General features: G+C 35.3%; 2 protein-coding genes across 5 annotated transcripts; one reads left to right on the top strand and one right to left on the bottom strand.

Annotated features, from left to right (window-relative positions):
• Positions 1 to 803: 803 nt before the first annotated feature.
• Positions 804 to 12,603, top strand: LOC111510710 (uncharacterized). Of its 4 annotated transcripts, none has more exons than XM_023166649.2 (5): positions 804 to 1,057; positions 6,333 to 6,542; positions 10,212 to 10,352; positions 10,807 to 10,926; positions 11,901 to 12,603. In XM_023166649.2, exons 2-5 carry the CDS (start codon positions 6,464 to 6,466, stop codon positions 11,984 to 11,986), a joined length of 426 nt encoding a protein of 141 aa, XP_023022417.2. In that variant the 5' UTR covers positions 804 to 1,057; positions 6,333 to 6,463; the 3' UTR covers positions 11,987 to 12,603. The 4 variants fall into 4 exon arrangements, with proteins under 4 accessions (XP_023022417.2, XP_023022413.2, XP_023022414.2 ...); XM_023166645.2 differs by having other exon boundaries at positions 10,807 to 10,930; XM_023166646.2 differs by lacking the exon at positions 804 to 1,057 and adding an exon at positions 2,910 to 3,102 and having other exon boundaries at positions 10,807 to 10,930.
• A 164-nt stretch (positions 12,604 to 12,767) lies between these two features.
• LOC111510709 (uncharacterized) lies at positions 12,768 to 22,109 on the bottom strand. The gene is made up of 5 exons (XM_074183159.1): positions 21,929 to 22,109; positions 19,310 to 19,465; positions 17,803 to 17,943; positions 16,505 to 16,768; positions 12,768 to 14,143 (listed from the first exon to the last, which is right to left on the bottom strand). Exons 1-5 carry the CDS (start codon positions 22,020 to 22,022, stop codon positions 13,812 to 13,814), a joined length of 987 nt encoding a protein of 328 aa, XP_074039260.1. The 5' UTR covers positions 22,023 to 22,109; the 3' UTR covers positions 12,768 to 13,811.
• Between the last annotated feature and the right edge of the window lie 237 nt (positions 22,110 to 22,346).

The raw sequence follows: 22,346 nt of genomic DNA, 5'->3' as shown, positions 1-22,346 counted from the left end.
AAAGTATAGATTTGTTCAAGAGCTGGAGAACCAAACAGCTCATGCTCTTTTTTGGATGTTACAAGCAGGACAATTGGGGTCTTTCAGTCAACCTCCATCTCTTCTGTAGACTCAGATCGAAACTGAGAAGCCATCAGCTATTTATCTTGATAATTTGTTACAGAGAGTCTTTCAGTCATTTCTGTAGACTCAAATTCGGATTTTTTGGTCAATTCATGGTTCATAAAGAGCTCCACGAGTATACGAGAATCAACAGACTACTACAGTTCATAACCTAGTTCTCATCAAATGATGTTGAATTTTTTGAAGTGCGGATTGGATGGTGAAGATTTTTCGGCAATAATTGTTGCGAAACTGTTATTCTACATTGTCTCTGCCATATCTCTTTCATTGACTACATCTGATATTCTGTTCATTTTTGAAATAAGTAAAAGGATATTTCATAACCTGAATTCTGTTTGATATTTCTAGCCTGATAGCTATTACCTGGTAGACCTCATAACAATTCTATTAATCTACCGGCGTCCATGCCATTCAATTGTTTACAATTCAAAAAGAGAATGTGGGTATAAATTAGCCGCCATAATTAAATAATGCCAGCTCTAATGAAACACAACACCTAGCTCATTGTTCTATTTTTCTTATCACATCAGCGAAGCACATACCGTGAATACATTTATGGGCTTGTAATTCATGCTAATTTGATGAATATAATGAGCGCAGTGTTGTCTATAGTTTTTACATTGTTTTTCAGCGAGAAAGAAGTCTCTGATCGACCACATGAGTCGCATATGTAGGTGAGTTCAACGAAAGTTAACAGTTCTTGTACCTGTTCCGTGAGTTTTACCACTTTAAGAACGAATCACAGTGTTGCTGGTTTCGTGAAATTTATCATTGTCGTTTTATAGTGAACTGTGTCTTAGTGGTTTGATAAATGATAAACATGTGTGGTTGGACTTTCCTGCAATGCGATGACTATTATGTGTGATTATACCTACTACTTTGTGTAAGAAGGCAGTGAGATTGTTGAAAGAAGCAAGTTAAAAGCAATATTCAGGTAAATATTTCAACAGTTGCTATATATTTTCAAATAAGATATAACCCTACCAAAATATGTTCAGCAAATGGTAATTTTCAGGAAGTGAATAATTTTACAAGGTCATAGATTAAATGTTCAAAGAGCATATTTGAAGTGAGCTCCGCAAAACCTTCATACCACTTTTTATGATAGGCTTCGAAAAAATAATCCGACATTTCACAATAATGTTTTCCAAAAAAAAGAGTGAAAAAATGCAGGGAACAATCTTTATAGGTTTAAAGATATGAACTAATAAAACTGTGAATGAACTGGTTACATTTTTAACAAAAATAAATAAATATACTTTATTTCCTAAGATAAGTATCAACCAAAGGATTTAATTCATTTACGTTGATTCAGGTTTTTCAGAAAAAATCCGAATAGCTTTTTCAGTGTGGCAAGATTGATAGCCCAGTCGAATTAGGGTTTGACAACGCAAAAATTCCCTTAAAATGTTTATGGAGTTGTTTTGCGTTTGCCGGAATAAAACGCATGGTAAATTTTCATTTTGAGGGCACCCAGCGATTTTGAAAAAAAATTTTGAGTGTACCTACTTACGTATTTTGATGCGTAGATTACGAATCCGAAAGAAAAAAGCGGCGCTCTCCCTTATTTACAAAGTCACGGCCCTCCAAACTTCAGAAAAGGTAACTTTTCAGCCTTCTTTTTCACAAAATAAACTATTTAAAATCACAAGCATTCATTTACTGGGTCACCTTTACACCTTATTCCTCCTTCTTTGATACTTTTCACTTCACACTTGTTAAATCATCTGAAAATGGAACTTTTAACAGGTGATGATTGACTGTATTGCCAAATATGCGCCAAACTAACTGACTGTTATAAGAAAACAAGTATAGCTGAGGCACCAGTCAATCTAATAAAAATACTGATGATCTTCAAACAAGGCTCAACCTCTGACGGAAGCAAGAAACTCTTTGGAAGGTTCATGCAGTCATTGTTCACTGTGGTTCTGGCGTTGAATCTGGTCAAAGACGAAACGGACTGGTTTAAGTCCGTTTCATCTTTGGAAACAGCCTATATTTTGTTTTATGAGAGAGAGGACATTGGTAGATCAAAGTCTTCATATGATATGGTGCTGCAGTTTTTTCCGGATTTTCCTGCAGCTGAAAAAGCAATTGCGCCACTGGAATCAATGAAGTCGCCCAATTAATTTTTGTTGTTGTTTTATAATTAATTTCATAATAACAAAAGTTGACTTTTTTGAATGAATATAATATTCAATACTTGGTACGTCGTAAATAAAATCAGTTGAATTACATCCTGTAAACGGACATATCGATGTACAATGTATTTGAGGTACTTAATTGGATAAAAAATTATGCTGTATTGCTTAAAATCGCTTCATGAATAAGGCATTATATTTCTCGAAAGCCAAAAAGTTATTTTTTACTTTCCTTCTTATAACCAGTTTTTTCTTGATTCCAAAAGTAAACAAGCGTTAGATTACACGTGATATGATTTTTTCTCGAAAAAGAAGATTATAGTATACAAATAACGATTGTGTTTTCAGAAATCTGACACATTACTTCCCGGCAATCTTTTGAGAAAAGCATCCACTTTCAATAAAGAGGAAGCGAATAAAAAACATTACCTCCAAACTGCCCTATTTTGGAAAACAAAAACAACTGTCCAGAAAAGTCCTAATTTCAAAACCAAAACGTGGAAACTGTTCTCGATTCCCATGGAACATTGTTAGTATACACGATAAAAATTATGCGTTTGAATGTTGTTTCCTGTTTTGGATGATAATCTTTTATATTTCCGTTAAAATTGTTCATTCCGAAATAACCTTGCAGAACACATGTTTGTCATTATATGTTTCGTTTCAAAGTTTTTATGGCAGTGTGAAGAAAATAATAAATTTTGTAGTGATATATCGATCTATTTCGTTACATTACTAGTTGCGAATAACCTCATCAAAAGATAAGTTGAGTGTTTTCAGTACGGAGTCGGATAAAACTCAATATTACTAAGTTTGTCAACAAAGCTGAAACCAGCAGGTAATGAAATATTTTGTAACATTCTGTAACACTATCTAAAAACCTAATTTATTTGAATAATAATTTTCCTTTCCATTCCGTTTACAAAAGTTTTGCCACAATAAATCAGTTTGGGAACCTTATGAAAGAATTTCCTTCAAAATTTGTTATTGAATTTTCAATTCGATGAAATACATTCTAAATGAAAAAATGTTGCACGCTGAGGCAATCCAGTTCATAGTGAGTTGTTTACCAGCACTTAATATTCGAGTAAACGACCATAACAAGATTTAAAACAATAGCCTCTTGTCACCTGATAATTTCCTTCTCATATTTCCTTTTCTTCAAATTAAATTGCTAACGTCAGTATTGTCGTCGGTTTAGTGGTATCAAGTTCGGTCTCAGTTCGAAAACAGCATTTTTCCTGTGCAAGTCGATGCCAAATTAGTGTGGTAGGTAATTGAAACATTTATTTTTGATTTTGTTTGGGTATCAGCATACACAAAAGTCCAAATGTATCGAAAACTACTCTCATGCTTAATGTCTAATATATAATAAATAAGAAAGAAAATGTTATGGAAAATGTGTGGCACAGAGCAGTTATGAAGCAGCTCACATTTCATATGTCAATTTTATTTGCAGAGTTTGTTTACTTTCCAACTTTCCACTTCATCTTCCTAATGGGTGAGAAAAATTCCAAAAATATTCAATTGGCAATGGAATGTCATTTGACAACCTACCTTTCACATTTTCATTCCACTGGCACCTTTCAAAAAAACTAATTAGACAATTTATTATATTATTTTCACTATAAAGGGTTTTGAATTTCACTAGTTCGGACTTCCATTGTCTACTATATAAAATGATTTCAATCCCTGAAACAACTAATAAAGAAGAATTGAAAATGAAAAGCTGAAAATAACATTTATATTAACAAAATTAAACCTGAAATGAAATAATAGTGAAATAAAATACAAGTAAAAATAGAACAATTGAATAAATAAAAATAAAGAAATGAAAAAAGAAAATAAAAAGTGGAGAGATTCCAAGTCACGTTAGTTCACGACGTTTCGATTGTAAGTATCTACAATTGTCTTCGGGTGATGACTGGACTGATTCCTCCGAGAGATGACTATTTATAGGTCGTTCTAGTACTTTCACTTATCCCCGCTTTCCATTTTCCGCTTCACTGATTCCGTGGGAGATGACCGTTTTGGCGGGAGTTGGCCATTTTTCGCTTGATGATGGGTTTCCATATGTTGCGTATTTCTACGCTGGCTTGGCTGAATACGTTGTTGGACAACATGTATGCGGCTTCCTTGAATTTTCTCCTAGACCAATGTTCCTCTCTGTGCCAGATCTCAGCTTGGGACCACTCGATGTTGTGTTGATGGGTCTAAACATGGTCTGCTATTCCTGATTTGCTGGTTCCCCCTCGCTGTGTGTGTTTCTTGTGCTCGGCAATGCGAACATTCAATGGCCTCTTCATATCACCAATATAGGATTTTCCGCACTCACAGGGTATCCGGTCAATGCAATTCTTGGAATCGCAGTCCGCGTTTGGTGGCCTGGTTTTCGTGAGGCTGCTACGGATAGTGTTACCAGATCTGAAGCAGGTTCTGATGTTGTACTTAGAACCAATTCTTCTTATCCTTTCCGATAAGCCTCTGATGTAGGAAAGTACAAGCACTGGTTGTGACGACTTCTCTTCCGTGCGAGGCTCCTGCTGTCTTTCAACCAAAGACTGTTCCACCATTTCTTTGGAGTAGCAATTCGGTTGAAGATCATATTTGATGATGTCTAGTTCCTTCTCAAGACCTTCCTTCATATTACAAAGCTCAAAAGCACGGTCTAATAGAGTCTTGATGATTCCTCTTTTAGTCGATTGATGGTGGTTGGATTCGTGGTTCAGATACTGTCCCGTATGAGTGGGTTTTCGGTATACAGATGTTTCCCACTTAGTGTCGGTCCTCTTCACCAAAACGTCTAAGAATGGCAATTCGTTGTGGATTTCCTTCTCCATTGTGAAATTGATGGAAGGTCTCACGCTGTTGATGTGTTTCAGTAAGGCGTCTAGTTCAGTATTCCCATGGTTCCATATTATGAAGGTGTCGTCAACATATCTCAACTAGACTCGAGATTTCTTGTGGGCTTCTTCAATGGCCAGAGTTTCAAACCACTCCATATATATGTTGGCTATGACTGGTGAAAGTGGCGATCCCATTGGCAGTCCCTCATCTTGTGTAAAGAATTCGTTGGAAATAATAGTTTCGTACACAGCATCCTAGTGATTCCATGATTACTTCTATAATTTACATTTACTGATTACAGTAAATCAGTTTACTGATCAGTAAATCAGTTTACTGATTACTATATAAGGACACATTGCAAAAATAAATTTGGATAGGCAATATTGTGAAATTAATTTAGGTTGGTATACCTGTATGGGTGGTACACCTGGATGGTTTACCTGTATGGGATATCTATATAGCATAAATAGGGTTAGCTTTGCGTTAGTTTTAGTTTCAATCTTCCCTTTGAAGATGATCACTTGGGGATCGAAACACGTGTCGAGATGTTGAAAATAACGATTTGGTGTTGGGAAAAAAACTCCAGTAATATTTAAAAACAATAAGACCATTTTTTTCAAAAAGTTTGTTTGTTACTGAAATATAAATAGTTCCTCTCGTAGTAATAAGTGAAAATGATAGCCAAACTCATAAATAGTTGAGTGAACTATATAAAAAACTGTTGTCTTTGATTTTCTTATAAATTATCAGTGTACTTTTTTTTTCATTACTGACTTATAGACAAATTATGACGTGGTGAATGACATTCAAAGGGATAGAAAGAAAAATATCTGGTAAATTTACTTGAAGAAATATACCGTCAGGCAGTTTTCATCACGACTTCAAACTCCAATATCGTACAGTATATGAGGTTCTAAAAATTATACCCAGCTCCCCAAAAAGATCGTTGCCTGTTTCGAGGAACGCCACTGGGTGTGCCAAGAAAATAAAAGCAAACCCCAGGTGAATACTGCCCTACAAACGTGTCTCGCTATAACAAAGGGCTTCATTGAAATCAAGAACCGCTGTTCCCTCCTTTGACGATCAATATTTGTCCTACCATGATAGAACCTTCTTCACATTCATTCCCTTCACATTAAAATTCACGATGCAGTTACACTGACGTCATAACGTCTTTCCCCGTACGACGACAAAGTTGAACATGTGGTTTTTGTTTTACAGGCCGAGGATCGTCTGCCTGGAGTGTTTCGGCATCAAAAACATATGAAAAACTGCGTATATCGATCAAACTTTTGTCAAGGATAACAACAATTCAAATGTGCCATTAAGAAGTAACACAAGGAAAATTGTGCATGTGTTGCGACATGGAATACAACCTTTTGAGTGTAACGTTTTTTATGGCCATCACAACAGCGTGTGTGTTTGCAGCAGGTGAGTAATTTCGAAAAATTTATCACTTGTTTATTCTGGTGTAGTGAAATTATTTGTTGACAGTGACTAGACAATAAAGTTATCATCTATAATGAGCACAGAACCAAGGTATCTGTTTCCGAAGTCATAATAGTACTAAAATTCTGATTCCAACCACTTTCATCAACATGAATGATTGAAATAACATTTCCCAGTTGTCTTATACGCTATTCATTACCATCGAAGAAAAATAATCAAGTCTTCAATTCATTTCCAGTACACATACAATGTATAACAAAATCAAGGACAATGTAGTATTTGATAGTATAAGTACCTACCATCGCCAGGTTATTGTACTATGTTATTCAAATGAGGCAGTTTCTCCTCCTTTCACAACAAATATTAAGCTGACAAATTCAAGGCCTCAAAATGTATATTGGAAATATATCATAAAGTCCTTTATGTTATCAAGAACTCAATATATGTAGTTTCTAATAATACATTTGTTATTTTGAAAAATCATTAAGATTTTTTTCATTCCTAATATAAACTTTTCAAATAATTTTACAACCTATCAAAATCATTAGGTCTTCCAGCTTTCTACTCCTCCATCATTATGCGAAAATATAGAATATATCCCATGAAAGAAAGAAAGTTATCAACTTCAATGAAAGTGCTTCACTAATCTGTCATCACAATTGAAAGTTTTATTTTGATATGTCCTCAAAAAAGTACATTATTTACTGATCTGTTCTCAAAACAAGAAAGCCCTTCTCAAAGCTTTTATCGTACTCCTAACTAATAACGTCCAAGATTGACTACCCTAAACGTTTTCTATTTTGGTAATTCCTTTTTCTCTAAAAAGGTGGTTCTTAATAGGCTGAATAGTGATTTAGTTTTTCCTAGTCCCTCTTTCATTTCTTCATCTTCCATCCCGTATTCATCTATAGTAGTTCCAATGACATTATATCTTTCAACTTGTTCAACATTTTTTCCTACCAATTCTTTCTATCATATCATATTTCCTTCCGTGAATATCGCCATTGTATTTGCCTTAACTGTATTAATCTGTTTGAAATCTGTTTTTCGTTAATCAGCTGTCGCCCCATACGAACGACAACTCTCAGAAGCTGGGAAACTTGTGTGAGCTAAGGACTAACGAGGTCTTACCTTTTAACGTGTGATTCCTAACACGGTTGCAGAATCTTCCCAGCTAATGTCTATGTATATCTTCTTCAGTTCTCAATATTAATATCACGTCATTTGCGAACAATTACTCGTTTCTATACTGTGACTGTTTCCATCATCCAGTTTCCAACAAACTTGATCTTAATACGGTTGATCGCAATGAAATAGATAGAAATGAGAAGTATGTTTCAAATTAAAAAAAATCATGGGGATGTGGACTTGAAACGTACTGGTAAGGAGTAAACAAGGACCAGTAGCTGAAGAAGTATGAGTGACAGTGAGACAAGAAGGATAGAAGAAATGTGCAACACATGCATGTGTGAGTGAAAAACTGATATTCACAAAAGTAAAAATAGAAGATGATAAAGTCTGGAATATGATAGTACCATACGCAACAAACGATAACACAAAGACTGAAGAAAACGACGAATTCTTCGAGACCCTACACAAAGAAACATACGGAGGACGAAAATTTATAATAATGGGAGATATGAATAGGCGAGTAGGAAACGACAACAAAGAAATACACACATCGGAAAAGTCTAGGGATATTTTTATAACATACTGAATATCATAAAAATAAATGCATGAGGTCGTTTAATTTCGATTAAATTGGTACACTCGACCACCCTGTAGATTTCTATGGGTTGAACAAAGCCTGCAAAAACGGTAATTAATCTTTTATCAAGTTTTTTGCAAACTGTAGCTTTTCGGCTAAAATGAATAATCTGAAAGTGTCGAGTTTGTACATTCTATGCAGTTCTTGCTCAGCAATCAAACTGGAAATATTGTGCTTTAACATGGAACGCCATCACTTACCATTGGCTGAGATGAATAGAGCTGTAGGGCTTCTTCAAGGTGGCATGCGACAAAATGATGTAGCTCTTCGTTTGGGGGTCTCCCAAAGTATTATCAGTCGATTGTGGCGGCGTTTCCGTGAAACTGGCAGTCCAGCGGAACAACATCCAGGGCGAGGACGCGCTACAACTGCAGTTCAACACCGATTTTTGGTATTAACCGCAAGAAGACAACCGACAATCACAGCACCTGAGTTGGTTAACGTGTTGCAGCAGACGCACCAGGTAACCATTGGTCGAGATACTTTCAGAAATCGACTGCATGAAGCAGATCTCCACAACAGAAGGCCACTTAGATGTCCACCTTTGTCGAGTGGCAATCGCGGTAGAAGATTAGAGTGGTGTCAAGAACATCAAAACTGGGATGCAAATGATTGGGCCACAGTTTTGTTTACAGACGAATCCAGATTTGGATTTCATCCAGATTCTCGTCGAGTAAGACTGTGGAGACGACCTGGAAATAATGAACGTTTGAGACACGTCCAGGAAATCCACACATACAGAGGTGGTACAGTAATGCTATGGGGCGGAATCATGATCGGCGGCAGAACCGATCTCGTTTCTCCAAATCGCTCCCTCACAGCTCGACAGTACCTCGACACCATTCTACCTATCGTCCGTCCGTTTGCTGGTGCTGTTGGTGACAACTTCCACCTAATGCACGATAATGCTCGTCCACATGTCGCGCGTCTAGTGACTGACTGGCTCACCAACGAAGGAGTTGATGTATTGCCATGGCCAGCACAAATACCGGACCTGAATCCCATCGAGCATGTGTGGGACATGCTTCAACAAAGAATTACTCCGCACATGGGGAACATTCACACAACGTTTCAATTGAGAGAGCTTTTAATCGCTGAATGGGCAAATGTACCTCAACAAGACATTGACAATCTCATTTTGTCGATGCACGATAGATGTAAGGCCGTAATAAACCAGCGTGGAGGCCATACTTTGTACTGATTCCAATTTTTTTTGTGTCATGATTTTTTTTTGGGGTGCCAAAGAAGAGCCATATTTTTTTTAGTTTTGCTTATATGCGCACTCAGTATTTTTGAGCATTTAATAAATTTTGTTGTAAGTTACATTCGTTTAATAATCACCCGTCAACTTTTTTTCCCTAAAGCGATCTAAAAAAAAATTATTGCCATTTTTAAAAATATCCCTAGACTTTTCCGATGTGTGTAGAAAGGTATATGGGAAATAATGAAGTAATAGTGAAAAATATAAATAGTACAACAGTTTTGAGTCACTAAAGATTACTGGGAAAAATCATATTGTTGAAAAAGGACTCTATGTGGGTTGTGGACCACACTATTGAAACCTTCGAACCGATATTGATACAGTTTAATGAATCTTTTTCTGAGTAGGTTTTTTTCTGATCTACAATAGAACGTTTCGTATATTATTTCATTGAATGGTTCAATATTATATTTCATGTATTTTTTTCGAGGGTAATAATACAAGGTCGACTTAGTTGCATCGAGAAAATTCTCAATAGAAAATGGGTATAGATATGAGAATTTTCGTGAAGTTTTCTGTAAGATTTTTGCACACATTATTGTTTTGCATTTATTACTGTACCGATTTTATAAATCATTCGCATCGTAATTATACTTTAAAATAATTTCTCGTCGTTTTTCAGGTGACCTGAATGACCCGTGCCAATTAGTAGAACAATGTAATAATTTTGGAAATTACCACGGATATTACTGTGGACAAAACAGAACCTGTCAATGTATGATGAACTACGTCCCTAATAAACATCGAGATAAGTGTGTAGGAAGTAAGTGTCACTTTAATCTAATCAAGGTTCTTATATAGGGGGGGGTTACAAAATGTTTCTGACACCATATTTGTGTCGTCATTGGATGAAAATACATTTTTTTATAATTCACAAAATAAATTCCCATCGTTCATTTATTTCTCAACGACACTCATACACAAGGTGGCTCAATACATTTATACAGAATACACAAATAGGAGTTCAAAAATTCGCAGACTTCAAGCCGGTCAGAATGGTTGAAGGAGGGGAAGCAGTTTGTATACTTTCGAAAAATGACTATTTCAATAAGTTTGCAATTCTCGAAATGAAAACCAACGAATCTCTTTTCTTGAAATTGAAATGTGTGTCCTTGTTCGTTCGTATTTTCTTCCGTTGACAGAAATCATAGAATGATGGAACTGCCTGTAACAGAAAAAATCTGACCAATTTTTCTGATAATTCATTTTTGTTTCAGTCATTGACCAGAGATGTGTTTACGACGAACACTGTATAGAAGGTGCTTTTTGTTTGAATCAAAATTCGTGTAAATGTAAATATAACCTGGAACCCAGTCCCGATAAGAGATCGTGTTCACGTAAGTACGTTCCATTGAAAATTGAACTTGCCACATATTGATTTATTTGTTATGTTCAACAACTTGTTTGAATGTTTATAATAGGAACAAAGTAAACATTTGGTGGTTAAATGTAAGGGCATTACATAATTTCCTTAAGATGTAAAACTAGGTGTTCCACAAGGCTATGTTTTGGGTTCACAACTATTCTTGATTTTTCATCAGTGACTTGCCTGTCACATAATTATTTATGCCAGCGATACTACAGTCACTGCTTCTGGGAAAAACGATAATGTGTTATTGATGAAAATGAATTTAGTTATTGACGAATTTAGTAGTTGATGTCAACGTACCAAACTGATTTCCAATAAATCTAAGTCATTATTGATGAAATCATTTGTTAGGAGGGATTTCTGTTGTAATTCATTCACCTTTAATGATATCAAAACATCCAAAGAAGTAAATCATCTTAAAACTATTTTGGATAAGAATCTCACCTGGGGTAGTCACATACAAAAAGTGTGCAGTGAACTCAATCCAGCTTATTATTTAATCAAACAGTATGTGCATGCAGGGCAGGCACATACTCTGTGCCTGCCCTGCTGCGCACCGAATCAGGTTTTCTTAATTTGGCAGAGCCGCTCGCTCACCAACTGACCCGAAATATCATTCCCCAAATGGACTGATCTGCCTCGTTAAGAAGCTGGATTTATTTGATCGAATTTGAATCGGTGTGAGCCACAATAAACCCTTGCGGATTGCCGTGGAGGGTTAAATTGACCCACTCACTCTTGACCTAACCTAATCTAAGGGTGGTGACGAATGAACTTCTAATTCAAGCGTTGTTACAGTTTCTGGTTGAGTGATGAAAACTTAATTTTATTACCTAAAACTATCAATGAACAATCCGCTACTAAAATGGAGGCCTTCGGTATCTCTCTTACACTTCCTTGATTACTTTCAGTTACTAGTATAAATGTTACTTCATATTTCAGATTCCCTGAGATTGATTCCACAACAAATGGTTTTCCTACCTGCAATCATGATATTTTCCTCGAAATATCTCCATTGGTTTCTGTAAACATATGTAGTTTTTCCAGAAAAGAATGTGAAGAGAAGAATGAAATCGTTGATGACGCCGTCAGTGAAAAAACTCAAAAAAAAAAGACAATGTGTACAAATTTTAGCAGATACAGTGGTAGATAAGTTCATGGAATTGTGATAAAGTGATACTTAAGTATTTTTTTTTATATTCTAGTCTTTTAATTTTTTTTGCTGTTGAAAATAATAGACGAACATTTTTTTCGGTATCGGATAGCACATGCAAACTTTTCAGCTCAGTTATTTTGCAAATTCAAGAGCTTACTTTTTTATTGACGAATATGAAACATTCCGATCATTGGATCATATACAAAATGAAAAAAAATCCTGAAATCTTTCAGAAATTGAATTTATAGAATATTTGATGCAACCCAAAATTTATCATTCACTCACCGAAGAATTTTAGAATTATCATGATCATTCATATTGCACAAATAAATTGCAAAGTTTCAATTGTTGAGTGATCAAAAATGTATCAAATCTATGTTCAAAGCGTTATGTACTTAGTATTTCCAATTGTAAATATGTTAATGATTCAATCTTTATTGTTAAATCATTTTTGAATTAATAAAATTAGTGTATCTTGTTCTATAGAAATATGTAGATACCCTCAACTGAATATTTGAGACTGATTCAGAAGAAATATACGTTGAAAATGAAGCGACTCGGTGAAGAAAAAGCTGATAGTATCAAACTTTTCCAATGCCGAAGACTCCGGCAGAAACGTGGAAGGTACGAATAGGCAGAATTAAAAAAAAATATAGCGAAAAAACACCAAGTCAGGCTGATGATTTGTCGTCAGCAGAATTCAAAATATAATATCACACATTTGATAAAAGTATGAAGTCCATATGTTCCTTTTGAAAAAATAATTATCTTTCCTGAAAAGTAATCGTTTCAACACGTGACAATTTTATCTAATGGCAACAACATGAGTTTTACTTTCATTTCATACAAAAAACTGTCATGGTTACTGAATCACTCCCTAAATTCTGACATCTACGTGTCCAAATAATCTGCAAGATATTCTTTTCTGCAAGTAAGAAACATCGCACCTTCAAAGAGACAAAAAAATGAAAACACATTTTTCCAAAATATCAGTAGATATGCTATGAGAGAACTAGAACAGAAGAGGCCGTTTTTTCATGTGACCCCGTAGAAAAAAGGAGGGCCAAAAAGTCACTAGATACGATCGGAAAGTCACCAAAACGTCAGATTTCACAAAAAAGTTACTAGATTTCTTCAGAAAGTCCCTAGATTCCCCAAAGTCACTAGATTTTTCAGAATCTACAGAATCTAACTTGTCGATTTCGTCACTAGATACGTTGAAGAAACCCTAGATTCCAAATAATAGTCCCTAATCGTGAAAATCGAACATGACGGTATACCAAAACGACTTATCAATAGCAGTCATACCGCATTAATTTTACAATAATTGCTTCTAAAAACATCTACACGACGCATTGACTCCTTTGTAGATACATTTTGACGTTTTTCAACCCCAACTTTCAGACGCTTCGTAGACGTTTTTGATGTTATGACATAACGAAGATATGGCTCAGTGCTCTTTTGGTTCGATTTTTACAACAAGGGACTATTATTTAGATTTTTTGGTAAATCTAGTGACTTTTTGGGCAAACCTTGTTACCTTCCAGTCAAATCTAGTAACTTTCCGGGAAAAATACAAAAGTGGCACGTTAGATCTGTTCTTTTCTTATGGAGATTCAAATGGGAAAACGGCCCCTAGTTATAGCATATCTACTATTATAAAATAACTACAATAAAAACTAATTGTTATATTCTTGTCATAACCCTAAAAAAATACACACTAAGGAAACTAACAAAAGTGTGAAATTACAGTAGAACACACAACTGTCACAACCTATTGATTCGTTGACAACTCCAGGAGCACATTTGCAATATCCACTTTCACAACTTATTAATCCGGCGTGCCGTGGTGAAACGCATTCCTCATCTTTTGTGCAACTTTCAGCAATGGACAGAGTTCGTATGCAGCGAGTTCCAACTCCATGTTGGCCAACTTCGCAAGTGCATGTCCTATTTTTACAAATGCTCCCTTTCAAAAATGCTGAACACTGGTCGTTCTCTTCGCACATATCACCGAATTCAGTAGCAGCTGAAATAATAATTTGATATCAATGTCAAGTTCTGGCAAAACCGACTGGATATAAAAATAACCCATTAATATGGGTTGGGTTTAGCTTATAAACGTCTTGAGCCACCGTCATGATAATTTTGTCACAATGAGTGTTGGTTTGATTGTAGAAAAGAATAAGCCACCCTGTTATTCATATAAATAGATTGAAGACAACCCAAAAAAAATTTGGATCCAGCCTACTGAATAAATCCTAAAATGTCTCTAGTTTTTTGTGTCGGAGAATATATCTGCGTAAAGAAATGGAAGCCAAATTTTTTGAAAACGATGACTTACAAGAACAATGGAAAACCTTTTAAACCAGAATTTTATGATGTTCAGAAAATATTATACAGTGCCTTCATTTCAAAACTTCCCACCCCTAGTACTTTGTTCAGCAGGGAGAATTTGCCGCAGGCAAAAAATAGTCAATTTAGATATCAAGAGAGAAGTATAAAACCATTGCCAGTGGTATTTTAGGTTTAACCCCCTTACCCCCAGCTACCCCCACTTGATAATTTCAAATGACACCCCATATCTTGTAACACATCATTTTGAAGATCTTAAAAATCCTCACTCAACTTCGTTTAGAAATGAAATTGGTTGATCCGTTCTCGTAAAATAGGGCAAAAAGAAAATTAATTATAATGAAAAATGAAATAATAGCTATTTCAATTAAATAATGTCCTGCGAGGGAGTTTTGTATGTTTTGTATACCATTGTCGTCAAATAACCCCAGAGAAAGAAATCCAATGGCATTAAATCCGGAGATTTTGCCGGCCATTCCAGAGCGCCTCTTCCGCCAATCCTTTTGTCAGGATACCATTGATCGAACCACTGTCGGCCATGAAATGCGTAGTGTGGCGGTGCGCCGTCCTGTTGAAAATGTAAATTTTGTTCATCCAAGAGCGGGTTGTTTTCTTCATCAACTTTGCGGTCTAAGGACTGTGTTATGAGTGGATCGATAACATTTTTCAATAAGTTTAAATACAATCGACCAGTTAAATTTTCTTCACTAAAAATAGGGCCAATTATTTTGTTTCCCAGAATTCCAGCCCAGACGTTTATTTTTTGTGGATATTACGTATGATCCTCTCGAAACAAGTGTGGATTTTCATTATCCCAGTAACTACAGTTATGCTTAATTACAAAGCCATTAAGAAAAAAAGTTGATTCATCACTGAAGCAAATATTTTTTATTAAATTCAGGTCATTTTGAATTATCGCAGTCATTTTTTCACAAAATTAAATTCTCCTATCATAGTCATCCTCACTGAGTTGCTGAAGAATACTCATTTTGTAAGAAAATAACTTGTTTAGTTTCAAAACTTTGTGTATAGAACCAACTGAAATATTTACTAACTTGGCGACTTTCGAAATTGAAGTAGTAGGCTCAACGGCGAATTGGCCTAATATCTCAATCTGTGTGACTTCCGTAAGAACTCTCGGATGCTTGGTTGTACACAGAACCGGTTCAAATTCTTGAACAAGGTCTAGAACATATCGGTGACTCATATTTTGGCCTGCATGCCTTTCATTAAAAACCCGGGCTGTTCTACGACCACACCTATCTTCAGCACCATAAATAACCATTGCGATTTGTACACCATTACGATTTGTATTACTGTCAGTGCAACTGACACCACTTGACAAACAGTTTGAAATCAGGAATAACTAATTCTGATGAATGTTTTCACCATTTGATTGTAACTGACGCCAAGAAGCAACTGTGTGCCCTCATCTCACTTTCAGCTAAAGCAAAAAGAGACATAAACTTGCCGTTATTGAGTCAGTGATAGCGGTTCCATAAATTTTTCCATTTTGTTATAATTAATTTTCTTTTTGCCCTATTTTACGAGAACGGATCAACCAATTTCAGTTTTCTAAACGGGGTTGAGTGAGGATTTTTAAGATCTTTAAAATGATGTGTTACAAGATAGGGGGTGTCATTTAAAATAATTTGGGGGTAGGTAGGGGTAAGGAGGTTAATCCTAAAATACCACTGGCACTGGTTTCAAACTTCCCCCTCGATATCTAAATTGTCGTGTTTTTTGCCTTTGGCAAATTCTACCTGCTAAATGAAATACTAGGGGTGGGAAATTTTTAATTGAAGGCACTGTATATGATTTATACGTTCAGCTAGATTTCGCCAGTTAATTATTATTAGTATTATAAATGTATGCAGTGTGTGGATAAGCTGTAAAAATAACTGAAAAAAATGGAAAACCTGTTTCTTTCAGTGTGCTACATTTATTATGAGAACGTCAGTGAAACCGATGACTCTGCTTTTTGTAATCCAGAAAAAGGTCCACGGATAATTGAACAAAGCGTTTTACTTCTTACCTTCCAAACATCTCTTTTGGTCACGTGACAAAGTATATCGTGTGTTGCATTTACAGTCCACTCGGCATACGGCATTGGGAACTTTTGAGCACTGTCTGTCATTGTCACAACGCTCTCCCAGACCTCTCGCATCAATGCACCCCAATTTGTCTTCAGAGGACACTTGTCTGTCGAATTTGCAAGTACATCGTCCAGACACACAATTTGCAAATGACCCGTCGCTCATCCAACAGTTACCGTCACTTCTACAAAACTCGTCCAACACTGTAATGACCAATTCACATCAATTTTCTTATTCAACAAGAGTCAACAGCAAATTAAGAGGTATTTTCATTGAAAATGCAACGTAAATAGCTTCTCCACTTCCAACTTCTGAAAAGGATGAGATATCGACGTCACACATCTTGACTACAACTGTTAGAGTCATATCAAGTGATCAAGTGGGTCATTCTAAGGGACCACGTTCGACTAACTACGGTTTCCGATATTTAACAAACTCACATTAGTTTTCAACTAATGAAAGATTTCAGTAAGACGGGGTACCTCCTCATTACTACAGATATCCTCATACAAATATCCAAACCAAAATAAATAAGCAAACATGGTCTCTTAGAATAGCCTGCTAGGCCACCTGATATGGCGCCCTCAATTTTTTGTATAGAGATTTGTCAAATGTAAAGTATACATTTTACAATCGCAGTTTATTTCAGAACTCTTGGATAGAATACGATATGCTCCTACCAAAATTACCCCAAAAATATGCAAAAATTGTATTTATAAGCAGACTTCATTATTGACGCGAAGCAATTTCAATTGACTGGAGTGCATTTTGAATAAATTTTTTCTTTACATAATAATATCTGTTTGCAGAAAAACAATTGTTTTCTTGCAGAAGTTTCGAATTCAATTTAATTATTCTTCATGGCTCGAAAATTAGTTTCTTTGTGTTAATAATATACCAATTTTTTTCTCAAAAAACAATTGTTTTCTTGCCGACGTTTGGAATTCAATTAAATTCTTCTTCTGGGCTCGAAAATTAGTTTCTTCGTGTTAATAATATAAGTCTGGTATACTTCATCGGTTAATTTTTTCTGCAAGTCTCTATATTTCATAAATATCTTCAAGAATAGACCTATATTAGAAGTGATGATGAAAATGTTGGTTTATTATCTGGAGGGTTTCATGTAGCAACAGATCTCTCAAAACAATGCAGTATCACTCTCACTTTAGATGAAAAAGTAGGTCGAAAAGAGTAGCGGTACCTTTTCGGAAAATAAAAATATCCATTTTCTACTTACATACTGAAACGTAGCATCTTCCATCAGAAAATAAATGATTTCCGGTTTTACACCGGCAAACGCCAGAAGAACATTCTGCATTTTCTGTCAACGTCAACTGACACTGGCGGTTATTCTCACATGTTTCCCCATATTTTGCGGCTGTAAAAAATAATGAGTGAACAAATAAAATCTGGTTGAGCGGACAACATTCCAGAAAAACATCCAGCAATCTTGAACAAAATACTTTTTTGTATTGGAAAAAACGTTTTTCTTATCTGATCAATAATTGAATAGATAAGATTAGATAAGATTATTTGATCTCGAGAAAAACGCTGTGCAATGCATTCTTCATTTTTGAAATCTATTTTTCTTTCAGTATAGCGTCGAAAAACAGTTGAAGAGTTCAACACTGAAGACAAAAACATTTGATTCAAATTTGAAATGTTGGCAGTGATGCCAACTATGACGCGTTAACCTCAAAAACGTGAAAGGGAGATATTTATCAGCTAAAAGCAGCCTCCGTAATATAATAGAGTTTTAATAGGAAACATGTTGATTATTGATCTGAGAAGTGTTGAAGAAGTTGAAATAGAATAAAGACAACCCCAGGTATTGAGCTGGACCCATTTGCCCCTGAATAGGAAGCGGCGGCCAATAAAGAAAGAAGAAGAAGTTGAAATAGAATGTGATGTGGTGTATATCAGAGCAACAATATATTGTTCTGAGTGGTGTATGAACACTTGTGAATTCTATAGTTTGTATTGTGCAAAAAGAAGGCAATACATGATGATCAGAAAATAAATAAATTGATGGATGTAGCCGTTACTACGTGGTAGGAAATAATAATGAAGAAAAGAGAAATGAAACTTTCTTTGTTTTTACCACTTTTTCTGTAACTAACGTTACTGAAGTTTCGTCCTATACATAGTTCAATGTATATGTTTGAAAATGTCCTTATATGACGAAACTGCAGTAACTTTAGTTACGAATAAAAGTGGTAAAAAACATAGAAAGTTTCAAATCTCTTTTCTTCGGAAAATAAATTAAGCTGGGTAGTTTTCAATCTTTGAGTTGGTGAAATGTTGTTATTACTGCTATTTATTAACAACAAAGGTACTAATTCTACACATTCCTTTCCAAATATCGAAAATATTCAAAAAAATATAGCCTATTCTTGACAGTCAAAATTGAATAAGCTGATGAGCACCGTGATATTTTTTAGAAGTATTGAGATGAACAAAGTTTGTTCGTATGGAGTTCGTCATTACATATTGTTCACGAACCTACAAACATTTTTATTGATCCATAAAAATTTTCACTCGCTACTGATATTTTTCAAATATTATTTTTATATACACCACGGCAAAAAAGAATAAAAAAAGAATTCTTTTTTGAGTAGTGATCAACTAGAAGTAAAATATGCTTATTCCTCGACATTCTGAAATGTTATAAAACGCAGAATGTTGAACATATATAGATTCTGATTAGATTCACTTCTGAAAACATTTAAGCTTAATATACTTACGTCCCAAACAGGAGAAAGACGTCTTATTTCTACTGATCAAGTCATAACCTTCAAGACACTTGCATATTCCTATTACTCCAGCATCATTATTATAACAGAACGAATTATTACTCTTTTTGGTGCAATCACCGTCGACTCTGCATTGTGAATAAGAAACTGCAAAAGAGGAGGTGATGTCATGTAAATTAGAAATATTTTGGAAAATGCGACTGAAAAAGATATCGTTTCACAAGTAAAATGAAGAAACTTGAGAGATCTCACTTTTTGTAACTTCATACGGATCAAATCAATATTGTACAAATAAAAATAATCTGCACTTCTCAGACACCAGTAGTATTTCTATATACATACATTTCGATAATTGAATTTACTAAATTGATGAATATTAGGAATGATGAAGAGTTTGCTGAACATCGTTTCTGTTTAGCCGAATAAATTGTAAAGTTTGGTATTGAACATAATGAATGTTCCTATTGGTTTATTGAGATTGAAAATATTTCTTATACTGACTGGCAGAAGATTGAATAGTTTTGGACCATGACAGAAAATACATCTCTATGTGTGACTTTCATCAAATGCTGGTAGGTTTATGGATGAATTAGTGCCGACTCTTTTCTGTTTCTCTTTGTTTGTTGATTGAAGTGTGAATTTGTTTGTGTACAGACGTTCCACGTGAATCTCTCTTTGAATTATCCAAATCCGACATTTTGTTCAAAAGTTACAGTAAGTATAGAAAAAACCATGAAACTATGTTCATGTTTAGATGAAAATTACAACTCTAAATTGCACTCGTGCGAAGCCAAATCATTTTACTGTGTGTAATTTTGTTAATTTCTTCATTATTGTACCTTTTGTATCCGCTTTGTTTGACTATTCCTATACCATCATGTTGTTTTGTCCAATGGGAAGAATAAACGAATAAAAATTGCCTTTAGACCTATCAGTCTCATATCCTTTGCATTGAAGACATCAGAAAAACTAGTTGACAGGCATTGTAGGATTGACATAGCTACCATACCAACATAGAAACCAATATGTATACAGATAGAAATGTTGACGGAAACGCCGTATCATGAACAAAGTAGGTTTTGCTCAAAAGAACAGATAAGGGCTTCAAGCTGCTTTTTTCTGTATCGAAAACCTTTTTGATACTACTTTCCTAGAATCAATCATCTATGCGTCGGGGGGGGGGGAGAGAGAGAGAGTTTAGAGAAAGTTTCTCATACACAACCATCTCGGGAGAGACAATAGTGGCAAGAGTAGCAAGGAGGTTTTGATACCTACTGTTATAGAATCTTGTAATGGACGAGTTACTACTACTTCTAGACCATAATGTATATCAAGTAAGAGGAGATGCAGACGACTAAGTCATCCCAGTCCAAAGAAAATTCAATAAGGAACGTATGAAGCAGACTTTGAATATCATAACTAGATAGACCGATAAAGGAAGGGGCTGACCACATGTACAACGAAATCGACCGTTCACCAAGAGGACCAAAACAGAGGGGCCCAGGACCTCTACAACTGACCAGATATGATATATTTGCTCTACATCGTGAAGGTTAAACGTAGGTATCTATGGTCTGGTGGCCAGAGATGAAACAAACGACTGCTTTTAATAAACCAAGCTAAATGCAAAGACTTGCATGTTTGGGAATAATAGGAGTAATGGAAATCATCCCATCAACTGCAGTGGAGACACTATTGAATCTTTCATCTTTATATTCTGTAATGACAGGGAAAGCAAGGGTGGACCAGTTCAGACTGATACACACTGAATTACAACAAAAACATACTCTTGGACTACATGACACTGAAATACATGTTCGACATAAACTTTTGGAGTAATATCAGACCGCGAGAAGTGGAGAATAAACAATCTTTTCGATAAAATGCTCGGCAGAAACATCTAGCATACAGACGAGACGGCATGGGTTGGTAGCTATAATTTTCTATGAGGGCATGAATCTCCATTTCTGTCATCCACTTGGCTAGACAAATCAGTTTCACAGGCTGAATTGTATGCTAAGCCGATCAATATCTTCAGAGGCAGTCAGGCTGCACCTAAACACTGATTAGACCAGAAGTGACATTGAGACTAGGCTGGAAATATCGTAAAAAACTGAGGAAACTGGTATACATCAATAGATTGACTATATATTGAGTGCCGAGTATCACAGGCAACGAAAAAGCTGATGAGTATGCTAGACACATACCACCAATTCTATATGAAGGCCCAAAGAACTGAAGAACTTCAATTAAAGTAACAGCTCAGAATTATACTCGACACTATCCATGAGAGGACACTTGAACAAAATAGGACTGTACAATGGAGACCTTAGCTAGTTTATGTGGATGGATTACAGGAAGCAAAAAAATTATGGACAATCCGAATTATGTCCAGAAGAATATGACATATATCCAGCAAGGACGTGTACAAAGCAGTATCGGAAAATAAATTGTTGAGATGAATGTCATGAAGAAGATTGAGGGAAAAGGCCTCCCAAATAGCAGAACAAAAAAAACAACATTTTCTAAGATTCCAATTTTTTTTAAATAATGAAACGTGCAACATTCATCGTAAATATGTAGAAGTGTCACTGATGTTATATTACTTACCAAGTGACTGTTCTAACAATTGCTGTTCTTCTTGACCAATACCACTTGCAATCACAGTGAATATCACAAAAATTTCACATAATTTCCGAATCATATTCAATGAAATAATCAGCTATATATAATTACGAATGGCATGTGCTTACAGAGAGACGTACTTCATATCTCTACTATGATGAAACAGGTGGAGTAGATAAAATTATTTGTTATTGATAAGGAATCAACAATTTTATGGGTGATTCAACGCCAGATCACAAAATCCTTATTGCCTCAGTTCATTTTAGTGGCAATCAGAATGTCTCACCTATATTTCAGAAAAATATTCAATATGGAATGTTCGTTGAAAAACCGCACATTAAATTCCAATTTGAAAGTGGAGTAACTCTTTGCTAGGATCGCACATTAATACCACCTAAATCAG

The sequence above is a fragment of the Leptinotarsa decemlineata genome, unplaced genomic scaffold (genome assembly GCF_025532065.1).
Source record: "Leptinotarsa decemlineata unplaced genomic scaffold, Ldec_3_MD MMD2_tig00026330_RagTag_RagTag, whole genome shotgun sequence".
Lineage (NCBI taxonomy): Eukaryota > Metazoa > Arthropoda > Insecta > Coleoptera > Chrysomelidae > Leptinotarsa > Leptinotarsa decemlineata.
The sequence above is the reverse complement of the archived record's forward strand: the minus strand, read 5'-3'. Positions and strand labels throughout refer to the sequence as shown.